The sequence below is a fragment of the Euprymna scolopes genome, chromosome 9 (assembly GCF_053919585.1).
Source record: "Euprymna scolopes isolate OS-2025 chromosome 9, ASM5391958v1, whole genome shotgun sequence".
Lineage (NCBI taxonomy): Eukaryota > Metazoa > Mollusca > Cephalopoda > Sepiida > Sepiolidae > Euprymna > Euprymna scolopes.
Window position 1 is genome coordinate 104,356,793 of NC_136490.1, and position 15,000 is coordinate 104,371,792.

General features: G+C 31.9%; 1 protein-coding gene across 2 annotated transcripts in view; it reads right to left on the reverse strand.

Moving 5' to 3' along the window:
- LOC145284796 (uncharacterized) overlaps nucleotides 1-4,732 on the reverse strand; it is a 279,090-nt gene extending 274,358 nt beyond the window's left edge. For both annotated transcript variants that reach the window (XM_080133763.1, XM_080133762.1), the window contains exon 1: nucleotides 2,016-4,732. In XM_080133763.1, the coding sequence (XP_079989889.1) occupies nucleotides 2,016-2,589 (574 nt within the window). In that variant the 5' untranslated portion in view covers nucleotides 2,590-4,732. The remainder of the gene's footprint in view (nucleotides 1-2,015) is intronic.
- Between the last annotated feature and the right edge of the window lie 10,268 nt (nucleotides 4,733-15,000).

The window sequence follows — 15,000 nt, forward strand, 5'->3', positions numbered from 1 at the left end:
AATGCTTTTGTAATCAAGAGCCCTATGTGTGGTAAAGCATCTATACACAGAATTATCTGAATATTATAAAGATAATACGCACATCAACAAACGATTCGACATAGACATATAGTCATAAGTTCGAAAGTTTCATCGATCCGCGTAAAATTATTGTAATATATATATATGTATATATATATATATATATATATATATACATATATATGTGTGTGTGTGTGTGTGTATGTATGTATGTATATTTATATATATACAGAGAGAGAGAGAGAGAGAGAGGGTGTGTGTGAAAGGGGGAGAGATAGATATATAATAATGAAATATAAATATTTACTTTTTATACCTATGGACACTTGTGTTTATTTCTTTCGCAAACAGCAATGCACCAATGCAGGACGTGACAATTTCTACTGGTCGTAAGATTCGCACAAAGGCACTTTTACTAGAAATCGCGATCTCTCACTAGTCCGGCCGATCGTCTTATAATTTCCTAGACGGTGCTCAAGATTAAAGATTTTATTTCTTCATGGAGCGAAATAATTATGAATTTTGAAGTATAAATAATTATTTTCACCCCCACACATATTAATGTTTCATGCTTTTGCAATCATCAGGGCAGGAAGTTATGATTGCCGCTAATCGAAGGATTCGAACCTTGCTACTAAGCCATCATTCCACGCAGATCGATTAACGTTTCGAATTCATGATTATATATATATATATATATATATATATATATATATATATATATATATATATATATATATATATATATATATATAGATAGATAGATAGATAGATGAGAGAGAGAGACAAATGTAGGGAGGGAAAAAGATGTGAACTTACTGCACTATTTTATAGATATTTGTGGTTAACGCATCTTTAAAAAAAAGTTTTCTCATCTCAGAGTGCATTTTTGGGGGGAGCTATAATTCCTCCACTTAAAAAAAAATACCTAGGTTCCATATTTGTGTTTTTTTTTAAGAAATACAATAGAATCACATTATGCATACAATGCTCTAATATTAATAACTCTTGTTGATTAATGACCATTGCTTGTATTTCTACTGAAACAGAAATGGAATAGTTGACAATGAAACGAAAAATATAAAATCACATTTAATATAATAATTAATATCGATGTAAATCAATTATATGGATGCCCCTTTACTGATCCATAAATGGACTGAATTAACCTTAGATTAAAACAACTAAACAACTATAATTTTACCAATATAAGTTGAGACAATGCCGTTTATTATGGAATACACATTGATAATATAATGAAATAACTCGGGGTCGAGCGGTTGTTGTAAGGGAATCACGTTCCTTTTTCATTCCTTTCCAGACAAACTCCTAATCTTTCAATATAGATATACAAGCAAACTCTCCGTATGTGAAGCATACTTAATGGTATTGAATTCAGGTAAAATTAAAGTATTATATTAAAAAATTAAAATATATTTCCATTCTATTTAAAATGTATCCGAATGCATGTCGGCTTCTTATTTACTTATATTGCAAATTTAATTTCTTAAGATTCTTATAGAATTCTAAAGATATCTGGTCTGGACAATTTTGTACTATGAGAAAAGAATTTGTATAAATTCGGTGTTAAGCAAAAACGACATATACCCTCAGTCACTACCAAAAAAAAAAAAAAAAAAACGACAATTATCCCCGTTAGCAATGTGTACAATGTAAACATGCATATAATTTTAGCATGCGTGCATTATGTGTATATTATGTAGTAATACATACAACAGGGGATAGTATATAATAGAAATAAAAATTGAAAATATATTTCAAGTTATACATATAAAAAGTATTATGTGTGTGTGTGTGTGTGTGTGTGTGTGTGTGTGTGTGTGTGTGTGTGTGTGTGTGTGTGTAACTTTTGTCTTGAAAGGCATCGGAACTATATATGTATGATTTTCCCAACACCTTTGCATGGCCATCATATCGGATTTCGGGGCAATGTAGTGCCTTTATATCTGTCTTTCTCTGGTTAACAAACTTACCTCCGTTGACGGGCCTCATCCAAGGGTACACAGGCATTGACTGTTGGTTCATCCCGTTAACAAGTCCAGCATTTGTGTTTCCATAATTTACAGGGTTACCAGGTCCGGGCGGACTTAACTGGGGTGGCTGCAGGTGTGGTGGTGCTGGTGGCCCGCTCACACCGCAACTGTCCCCAACATTGGCCACCGGTTTACAGTGGTTCAGCGAACCATCGTCGTAAATCTGTCCTCCAGCTCCGTTTGTGTAGTGATGATTTTGGTAAGACGACATTTGGTAGCCGGGTCCATTGAAGCAGTAAGCATTTGATTTTGTCGTCATGTCGTGGTATGGAGAAAATCGGGAGTAACCCGCTAGGGGAAACGCCGCCGATGTCTCATGGTTTTCGTACGTGGGTATGTGATGATGTTGTTGTTGCTGTTGGTGCGCTGTTGAAGAAACCGCCGTAACAGTACTTTGGAATCCTGGAGGACCTGGTTCCATTTTATTGTCTTGTTGGGAATAAAAAAAATCCGCCGGCGTCGTTGCACCCGGACCATTCGTGGGAATCATGTTGCTGTTATAATACGAACTCATTGTGAAGGACGGGGATTTTTTTCTTCTTGTTTTCAAAGAAAAAAAAACAAAAAAAAAAACAACACTTTTTAATGTAAAAATTGGGTATCCGTTTAGTTATTTTTTCTTACCTTACGTTAAATAATACTTTTAAGTTAAAAAATAAATACTCATTAATGAATAATTTTTATGCATGTGTTCTCATCTATACACACATGCATATATAGATATAAATATATTAATTTTTGCATGTGTATATATATTTGTGTGTGTGTCTCCTTCTGGTTTGCGTGACGTCTGCGGCTAGTCGTACATGACCGTCGATCACCCCCACTAACGTTTGTGGGATTACATGCCAGAGACGCGAACCACGTGACTGTCGGTGATAGCCAATCAGCAGAGTTTAGAGTAAACTTCACATGGCTGCGCGCACTTGCTCGCGCGCAGACACCGATACTAAGACGTCTACAAAAAAAGAAAAAAAGTATAACACTGAGTCGAATATGTGTGAATATATGTGCGTCTGTTAGATTTCCTTGCGTGTGTGATATTATTCATAAGTGAAAGCTTTTGAGCAAATTCAGTTTTACTTTGTTTTCTTTTGTATATAACGATTAATATATTTTCGATGTATGTACGGGTCGATGTATGGTTGGATTTGCTTTTAGAAACAACCAGTGATAAGTTGTAAATGAGTTTGACAGAGTTGCTAGATAGCTTTCTTTTATTAACGGATCAATTCGTTTGTTTTTTTTATCTACTTACTCATTTGTTTTGTTATTTTTTTTATTTTTTTTTGTTGTTTTTTTGCTTTTGGGGAACGTGTGTTGTTATTTAAATTGAGATTAATATTTGATTTACTTTAATTTAATTTATTTTTATTTTGCTTCTTTCTTGTTTCATATTAATTAATCATTTCTTAAAAAAGTGTTCTTTTTATTTTTTTAATTATGTCAAAGTGTTTAACTTCTTTTCTCTGTTTTTTTTTTTTTAATTTTAACAGGTTATTAAAATCTATTGATTAGAAATATGTATTCTGCACTCGATTTTAATTATTATGATATTGTGTTCTGTTTAGTCAGTAGTTAATTTTTTTTTTAAATTAAACATTGTTTTCTTCTACTCCATATTAATCCTCTGAAGGTTTATGTTATATTTCTCTTTCGTATTCAAGTACTTTGTTTTTGTAATCGATTATACTTGTCGCACTACATTTCACTTTATTTTATAATTTCTTCTACATTTTTTGTTATATAGATTACAAATATCGTTTTCCCTTCGTCTCTAATCTGATTGTATAATATCCCTATTACTTATCATCATCCAATTAGGCCTAGATATTTGTATCTTATTTCTTTTCTCATAATTATTCTACCCCCCTCTGCGAGGTCTTCTTCTTATTAGTATCTTATAAAATCGATCGATAATGTTATGTGTCGTAAAGTATTTATTCTATATTCTACACACTAATTATTATCTAAATGAATCTCATAAATAAGAAATCGGTTCCTTTCTTATTAAACCACGTGTGCTGAATATTATTTAATATAAATATTATTTAATGCGCTTAAGGCTAGAGCATTTCATTATATTTTCTTTTAAATAACCTCTCGACCGTTCTTAATAGCAATTATTTAACTTTACACGATAAGTTTTTTTTTTATCGGCAATGCTTGTAAAACATTTAACTCTCTTTGCATTTTAGTAGTATGAATATTTTGTCATAAACAATGGGGTGTTTGAAAACTACCAAACTTTGTTTAAAACAAATTCTAAGGCTAAGGTAACTATATTAGCAGTAAGTGGACTATATGATTAATCATCGTCACTTTTAATTTATTCCTGTTGATTAATTTTATTAAGAAAATGATATATTTAATATTAAATATACATCAACTTATACAAATGCATGTTGTATACGGTAATGTAATTTAATTTTGAATGATTTTGTAATATGTCGAATATTTAAGTCAAAAAGACTTAAGTATTTCGAGGAAAGAGTGTTATTAAATATTTCTACCTCGATTTGAAATGATAAAACGAATAATTAACGAATGTCTCATAAGATTAATTATATTTGATCCAAACAATAGCGGGAAATGTGAAAAAACATTTGAATTCAGACAATAGTATTTAAACTTTTTTAAGAATTTACATTTTAAGAAATATTTCTTAAAACATGAGAAAATATATACATCTGATCCATACGATATAACTATATGGATTTTATCCTGTGGTGAATTTGAATAACTTTTTAGAAATATCTAATTTAATAATACTAATAATACTACTCCTAACAATAATGATAATAATAATAAAAACAACAACAACAACACTAATAATAATAATAATAATAATAATAATAATAATAATAATAATAATAATAAAGAGAATGCTTAAAATAAGTTTTAAATGAGAAATATTGAGAATAGGTTTACTCAAGTAATATTTCTACTTTTCCTAAAAATCTTATTAAAATCCTTTTCTAACCCTTTTTTTAATATATTTATAATGTAAAAAATTACACTAATATGGAAGTAACGGTCGTTTTCCATAACAATAAACTTTATTAATATTTTAATTATGAATAAATAAAACAAAACATCGGAATAAATATATAGCCACTTAATATTTCTAACAGAATAAAGATTACAGTAATTATATTTCTGTGACATGTTTTAAACTACATGAAGTCAACATGTTGTTATTGATTTTAAAATACATGGTCTTATCAATGGCGTATATTATGTAATATTGCGCAATTATATATTGAATAATAATTTCAAAAATGAACAGATTATATTTAGAAAACTATTTAAGGAAACTTTTATAATTAATGAATTAAATTTTCAATAAACTGGATTTTAATATTTCATCCCTAATATGAAAGTGCGCCATCATGGCTGATCTGTTTAACAAGTCCTTTATTGTTAATTTAATTCTAACGAATTGTACATTGTAAAAAGCCAAAAAAAAATAATATACATCTAGTTGATTATATATATATATATATATATATATAGATAGATAGATAGATAGATAGATAGATAGATAGATAGATAGACAGATATACTCTAAAACATTTAGAGATTAAGTTGAAAACAAAAGGCGGAGTTACTATTTTAAGAAGGGTCAACCTGATAGTTGATAGATGCACGGTTTTAGGAATTAACAAATAAAATTGTAGACTCTTTTCTAATTTCAAATAACTAATATTACATAATAAAAATCTGATATGATATATAAAAATAAAATTAGTATTTGATTCGACAAAAATATGAACATGTATAATTTTTACAGTTTTCTGGGTTTTTTTTTAATTTTTCAATGTTGAAGGAAAATTATATTAAACCTTGATTGGTATTAATTATATTGTAAATGCGAATAATCTCAGCGTAAAACAGCTTTTGAAATGTTTTCAGAAAAATATGAAATAAACGTCTACCAAGCGACCAATTATTTACACTTTAAAGTACTATAATCGATGAACGTAATTCCATCGACACTTACACGATACTAATAAATGTATTCTTGTTGTTTTTAATTAATGTATGTTTAGGTTTGTTTTCATTGCAAACAAGTTTTCATGGTAATATCTCCGGGATTCCAATAAACTTCAGTTAACATTGTTTTGTGGTTTTCTTGTAATTTAACGGCCTCCATTTATTTTTCCATCTGCTTTTTTCCTTTCGTCTTTCTGTCTTTTTGTTTTAAGTTCAACTTTTGTTATTAAAATATTTTATGTCAATTCCAAGTAATTATATATGCCCAAACAGTAAAGCATTAGTCAAATTTTAATTATAACTAGAGATAGGATAAATTGTTTCATAAACTTTAAATATAATTATATTAAAATATATCACATTTGCGTTGGTGATATTTGTCCGCTCAATAGACTGGCATGGTTAACGGGTATTAAGCACTCATAAAATATATGCTTAACGTATAGCACAAAAAATATGTATATATATATATATATATATATATATATATATATATATATATATATATATATATATATATATATATATATTCTTTAGTGTGAATTTTCTTTTGTGTTTTTGTCCGTTTTCAAATGTGCAATTATTTTCTATCCAATATATGCAGACAGAAAATACTATAGAGTTTGTGTGTGCTGTGCTTTTACTTGTGTATTTTTTTTATTTCTGATGTTTACAAACTCTTACTACACACGCAGTCTTGTTACTTAACGAAAATTGCCAATTCTCAAAACTGTAATTAGTTTCATGGTTGAATTCTCCGATGTCAAACGTGTTTAGGAGTTTTTTCATAATTTATTTGCAGTTGTTATATGTCGTCATAACAATGATATTTAACGACTCGTTTTTTTTTTCTCCTTCGTTTTCTGGTGAAATTCTCGCTGTATATTATCTTGTAACATTCTCCTCGTCACTTTCATAATTTATGACACTTTGATTGTTATCATTTAAAATTGTCAACGTTTGCCTTATTAAAACCAAAACTAAAAAAACACGACATGAATACACGGAGATGAATGACATTTTGTTGTGTTTGGACAATGATCTTTTGTCTCCTGTTTTTCACTTGGCGTTTCCTTCTTCTTTACCTCTTTATAAATATTGTTTTGATTCTTGATATTTATAGCGTCTGTAATTGAAAACAGTTTTTTTTTTCAACAAGAGAGCAGCAGTAGTAGCAGCGTCGGTTGATGTAGACTTTTTTGTTGCATAAACACCCCCCGTTAAATACCTACTCGTTCAGCAGGCAAGTCGTCAACCAGTCAAATTTCTTGACGCGGACTTTTGACAAAAAGAGAGGTTTATCGGAGAGTAAGTGGCAGTAAGAGAGGCCCGTATTATGATAAAGGTAGAGGGTAGGAGTAGTTTAATAATAGTAACACGGATATATAATCTTAGTTATGCGACTGGTATAAACCGCAAAAGAACTAGGCATGAACTTATTTGAATAGTAAAGTAGGAGAGCAAAAATGCCAAGCCAGTGTGATATATATATATATATATATATATATATATATATATATATATATATATATATATTTATATATATAATATATATATATATATATATGGATGTGTGTATGTTTGTGTATATATATATATATATATATATATATATATATATATATATATATATACCCACACACATATATAAGTATATATATATATATATATATATATATATATATATATATATATATATATGTCAACTATTGATTATATATATATATATATATATATATATATATATATATATATATATATATATATATATATATATATATATATATGGGGGGTGAGTGATCGTTTAGCAAATTTTGATTATATATATATATATATATATATATGTATGTATGTATGCATATATATATATATATATATGTATATATATATATATATATATATATATATATATATATATATATATATATATAGTAGAACATTTTTCAAGTACCTTTTTCAGTTAAGCCACTCAGAATTTTCTGCATTTCATCCTTGTATGAATTCATTAGTCTACTGCTGTATGTATATAAAAAAATATTAATATGATTATCGGTATTTCTTATGGAAAATTATTGAAAATGATATATTATTGTGCCTCCCCATGGCACATGTCTATTCGTAAAACACTGGAAACTTAATGCCTAAGGTTGCGAGAATTATACACGAACATAATTTCTTTAGACATATGAGATCGACATATATATTTTTCATAGTAAGTATATTTAATTTTCGGTATATTTGATACAGCAAATACTTGTGAGGGATGTAAGATATATATAGTGCCGATTGAATAAACACATATAGACACTTCCAGACGTTATCAAACACTCGTGTTATTTTCTGAAACCGGGCGATTGCACAATATCTCTCTAGTCGAGGGTATATATAAATACACGCGGTGTTTTCAGTAACTTCCCAGGCATTTTTCGTATAGAAACTTCATTCATATTACACACAGGAAGTTCTAGTACACTTCGAAGTAATCTGCTTCAGCTACAATGCAATTTTTGTTTCAATAACTTCTAGACTCCCCAATGAAAGACATCTTGTGCGATCCTGCAAATGTAATAAGGGTTGAATTGAAAACAAATACTTGAAGGAGTTCCTTCGATGATGTTAAGGAGACCATTAGGGAAAAACATTACAAATTAAGAAGTAATTGTTCGTTATTGCGTCTTTTCTTTCATTGTGGCCATCTTGTCAACTCTTCAATTTACAATACATCTGCCATCATAAAGACACACGCATTTAATCCGGGAATCATATATTTTCTAGCCGGACTGTGGGAATTTCACAGTGGACTCTTTCATATGTAAAATATTCATGTTTGTATTCTGTGAATCTTCAGCATAGATGGAGACGCTTTGATGTGAGTGTAACTTTTTTGTTAAAGCTACAAAATTAGTTATCTAAGTTAGCAGAGCCACACGGCGTATCCCGGTCGTAAAATACGTTTAAATATGATATTGTAATTCATGCATGTATCATATACATTATTTAAGAACCAATTTTCTATCGATTCTCATATATTATAAAGCTGTGATTTCCACAATAATATATATATATATATGCACACACACACACACACACACACACACACACACACACACACACATACACACACACACACACACACACACATATGTATAGGTGGTAAAAAGAAAGTCCGGACCAGTAATTTTTACAAAAACTTCAAATTTAAGCTAAATTTAATGCACTGGTTTAAACAAACTATACCTCATTTGATTGACCTTATTATTCTTCTATAATTTTACCTGTTCATATTTGACTTTTAATTGATATATCCTAGTGTTCACGTCTGTTTTAAAAATAACTTCTAATTGAGAAGGCAAAAATAAAGTACGCGCCATGTGAAAATAGTTTAAATGTAACGTTAGAACATTAATGCAACACAAATACAACAGGAACACAATGAACTAGTTAATATTTAGTGGCATGGCTTTTCTGCAATCTGACAGCCTGCAATCGCTTCTGAATTGCTTGAATTAGACTGGCGCAATACTCCGGGGAAACGGCATCCAACTTTTCTTTAATTTTTGTTCAAAGTTCTTCCAAATAAAAAAGTGTATCATTGCGTAGCTGTTGCTTGATGCAATGACATACGTTTTCGATAGAGTTGAGGTCTGGAGATTGTGTAGGACAATCAAAACACGGAATATCATGGTCTTCCAGAAACCTCTTGACATTGCGATTTGTGTGAATTGGGGCATTATCCTGCATGAAGATAGGATTATCATCCAAATTCCAACTAAAGTAGGGTAAAAAATGCTCAGTTGACATATTAATATACTTGGTCGAATTAATTCGACCTTGCAAGTTAACTATAGGCACTGGACTATTGGTACTTATAATGCTCCACTCAAAAACTGAACATCCACCATCTTGCAGCGCAGAAAGTGTGTACCTAGGATTAAATTCTTCGTCTTTCCTCCGACGAACGTACTGCCTACCATTACTACCTAGTATATTGAACTTGCTTTCCTCGCTAAAAAACACTTTTTCCCAACATGAAGAATACGGCACTTTCTGTTCTTTTCAGAAATCTTTGGCTTGCATCTTGCCATATATTCTCTCCAAGTAAATTCCATTTAATCTGTTCCTGACAGAAGAAACAGAACATTTTTAACAAAATTTTACTTTTGTTGGATTTGAGGAGCCGTTTCAAATTTCTTTCTCAGGCTTCGGATCTTGATAGCATTATCTTCCCTCTTAGATGTAACTCTAGTGCGACCAGATTTAGGGGCATCACGAACACTACCTGTGATTTCGTCCTTTGGCACAGTCTTTCATACTGTTATCTCATCACGTTTCAATCTTCTGCTTATTTCTCGATTGGATAAACCAGAAAAATAGAGATTAATTAGCTCCTGATGATGATTATGATAATGCCGTGGCATATGAACTAAATGTTACGTTGTATAACATGAAACAACAACAATTACGAATAGAGATGCTTTGTTGCCTGTTGGTTGATATTGTATCATGATAAAGGGGCGGTAATTTAAGCTGGTTTTAAGCGAATTTGTTGTTGCGAACTTTCTTTTTGCCTCCTCAATTGGAAGATATGTTTTTTGAATTGACGTGAACACTAGAATATTTCAATTAACAGTCAAATACAAACAGGTAAAAATTTAGAGGAATAAGAGTCGAATCAAATGAAATATAGATGGTTTAAACAGTTACATGAAATTTAGCTTAAATTTGCAGTTTTTGAAAAAAATACAAGTGCGGACTTTCTTTTTGCCGGCACTGCTTATAAGCGCGACATACAAAAGCTATTGTATTAATATATAAATGATATGTAAGGTCATTGTCAGACATTCCAATTCTTAATAAATATAGGTCTGCACAAGAAAGTCATTACAGAAATTATCTTCGACATGTAGTCGTCGAGTGTGTGGGTAATGCTTAATTTTTTTCGGACATTTTTAAAAGTGTCCATGATAAGAAAAGGTTATTTTAAACACAATAAGTTAAAATGTAAAACAACTATTTATTTCTTCTTTAGTGTTTGGAGAAGTTGTCTGTATTGCAAACGTAAAAGCCGCGTAGGGAGGTTTTACGTTGACGTCAAACATTGCTTGCCAGTGAAATATTTGACTTCTCATGCGAAAACTGTGTGTCCAGGAAGTTGCCTTTCTCTATCCCCCCCTCTCTCTCTTTCGCGCTCTCTCTCTCTCTCACATACACACACACATACACACACACCGACGCTTTTATATCCTAAATTGTTTGATAACGACAACGTCTTAGTTTTTTCCTTGAGCCTAGGGAATAAGCAAAAGTAACGGAGCAATGTCTGGTATATAGAGAGTGTTAGCAACTGTTTAGATACTAATCTTGGTCAAATTGTATGTGACAACAATTACGTTGTTGACTAGTGCATTGACCTGCTGGAAATGCAATTACCGCGATTTGAAAAGTGTTGGCCTTCTCCAACTGAATAACTTCTTGATTTCCTTTAAAACGTAGTATTGCTTGTTAAATACGTCTCCTGTCTGTACAGGTTAGTAATCTGCTGCAAAAAATGGATAATCATACGTTTCTTTGTGGATTATCTTCGTCTGTCTAGGAGAGCAAGCATGCGTGACCTGGGAACTCTACTTTTTCGTCTCTAGATAATAGCATAGATACAATTTTTAGTACCGGTCAGCGGAGCATCAAAATTCCGTATCTGAATTGATCAGCTCCAATATCTCCTTGCTTTCATGCCTTTCCTTCTGATATTCTCTGATCACCCGCGAGAAAAATTTCTTGCAAATCTTCTACATCCTCAGTTCTTCGCGAATAATTATGTTAATTATTCTCACACTGACAACAAAATGTACACTTAGTGTTTGTAATGACACTCGACCGTTTTTATCGATGGAATTATTTATTTGCCCAATCAACTCTAGTGTTCAAATTTCCTTAATCATCCCATGCCTCTAATCATCCTTCCCATTCCTAGTCTTCCTTGTATCACTTATTTCACTCAAAATCTGATGCGCGAGTCACACGACTGGCCAAAACATTTTGAAAAATTCCATACGGTTTTGTTGCATTTTACCAAGTTTTAAACAAAATTTTATTGCATATCGTACTCTCAAAGTGCCTTCACATTCAGATTGCACTGTTTAAATATGCCAGCTATGCCAGCTATGCCAGCTATGCCAGCAATAGGGCTTTCGAATGCTGTATTAACATTTCCGCTGTAACTGGACCTGAAATAAAAATTCGAAACTGAAGTAAAAAAATATCTATCGTATCCTAATATATACAGTAAAAACCTGCTCAAATTTAAAGAGTATTCAACAATTTAAAATGTATGTACGGGAAAGTATTGAACTTTACTTAATGACACTAATATATACAAAATGTGTTTTATATTTTCGGTCAGCGACTATGTGAAGGTAAATTAATTTGCATATTCTTTTGTAAAACAACTATACGTTTGTACTTGAATTTAATCATTTGTGTTTGTTCAATAATATGCTAAATTCTAATTATGAATACATTCTGCATGATAGCTTAAAATTATATATATATATATATATATATATATATATATATATATATATAAATAGATGTGTGTGTGTGTGTGCGTGTCTGTGTGTGTGTCCTTGGAAGTTTCTTTAACACTACAAAGAAGAAATCGTGCTCGATGGAACATTATTTCGTCAATAAGTCAATTCATCTTCCGTCTCGCTGAATAAACAATTAAATAGGTATTTAGTTTATTACCATGAAACACTGTTTCGGGATTTGAAAATAAAACAGTATATATAATCATGCCTCCCAAGAATTGTTGATCAATGACAACCTCCCTTAAACACATGAACAAAATTATATTCAATACTGACTCTAGCTATTCTCCCTCAAAACAAAATTAGGCTAACCAATTCATGCAATTAAAATATATATATATATATATATATATATATATATATATATATATATATATATATATATATATATATATATATACATATATATTACTCTACTGTTTCTATCGTCAGTTTCTCCACGGCTATTTACAAACTAATTTTTTTCTATAGTTTGTTAGATTTATTCGAGTACTTATCATCCCCTTGTTGTTATTAGTTTTATACATTTACATTCTTATTATCTCCTACAATACCTATAATATTATACAAGTAAATAAAATCATACCATAAATATAACAAATATGTATAAAATTAAAAATAATATAAATATATACATTTGTTACAAACATGTTTTGTATACACACACACGAACACACACACACATATATACATACACACGCAGGCATATATATATATATACATATATACATATACATATATATATATATATGTGGGGGGGTTATATATATAGTGCCATATATATTGAATTCTTTATCTGTAGACAAAATATTTAGGCTTAAGTACATATTTTGTCTACTAATAAAGAACTTAGATTTAAACCAATCCAGACAAATATGTCTATACCAATAACTGTCTGTATAACTGGGTGTGTATGTGTGTGTATGCACGCGCGTGTACACCCGCGTTGACGCCGTGTGTACACGGGGTACTAGTGTGTGTGTGTGCACGTGCCTGTGTATGCATGTGTGGATGTGAGAGTATAGATGCCGGCTGCCTGCTGTCCACATGGTGTGGAAGAGCGTGCAGCTGTGTATATATGTGGATGTATGTGTTTACGAGTGTTGGTATCTGCATGCGCGCACGCGCTTGAACGTATGCGTGGGCTGCTTATATGCCTGAATCAATATGCGCATAGGAACCCGTCTAATCGCCTCCTTGAGGGCAGGGGCGTCGATGTATGCATGTATCTTTGTATGTGCGCATCTATGGCTACGCACGCGCACCCAATCTTAGCACCTTAAAGATAATTTGACTCAAGCGAGATCAACGCAGGTGTCTATGCATGCAGGCGCACATATGCACATATATTTGCACGCCAGGGCGGGCATGTATGTGTACCCGTGACCGTTTCTTTAAAGTATATATGTGTGTGCGTGCGCATGTGTGTACCCGTGGCTGCGACCGCTAGCTGACCCTCTCCAAACAATTAACAACAAAATCAAAACTAAAAATAAATAAACCGAATCATACCCCCCGCCTCCAAACATAAGCGAACACCCAACAGCTCAAGACATACTCACCAAAAAAGCACATCACCAACGAGACGCTAAAAACTTTAACACTAAAACTCGAATTTTAAAGTAACCCTCCCCCACCCCCAGATATTCCCCTTGCCCTCATGTATCCCTATGCCCTCAGGCACACAAGAGATGAACATCCCGGACCCTCCCCCACAAGTTCCTTAAACCTCAAAACTAAAACATTATCGATATACCAAATGCCCCCAACTTTCCCTCCTTGCTCCCTTCCTCTCTTCCTCTTCCGCCCTCCTCGCAACCCCTCGACCTCATTCACTCTTCCACACTTTCATGCCAAAATAGCGAACATTTCTACCTCCTTCGATAGAATTTTCAAATGAATTTGCGGCATCGCAACACCCTCTTACCATTAGTTTCTCTCTGGCAGTGTCGATTGGGCTATACTGGAATGTGAGTTTCACTAAGCTTCCCCGAGGTCCCAGTTCTCTTTGCTCTTTTCGAGCGGGGTTCTGGTCAGCGTTCTTTCCTCGGTCTTTCCATCCTCCATGACCTTGCTCGGCTCTTTGATAACACTTTTTTTGGAGGGAGGTGATGAGACAATAGGAGGGGATTAGTGAGGGGGGTGTAGAACTTGTAGATATGCAGCTTCAGTGTTCTTCATTCCGTGTAACGCTTCTTCATTATATTTTATTCTTGCATTATTCTCGGGATTCAAGGGTTTTCCTTAATATTACAGCCGTTTTCATTATCGTTAGCCGTTGTAATTTTCAGCCTTTCCTCTGATTCCAATGTCACACATTCTTTTTTCAAACTTTTTTGGAA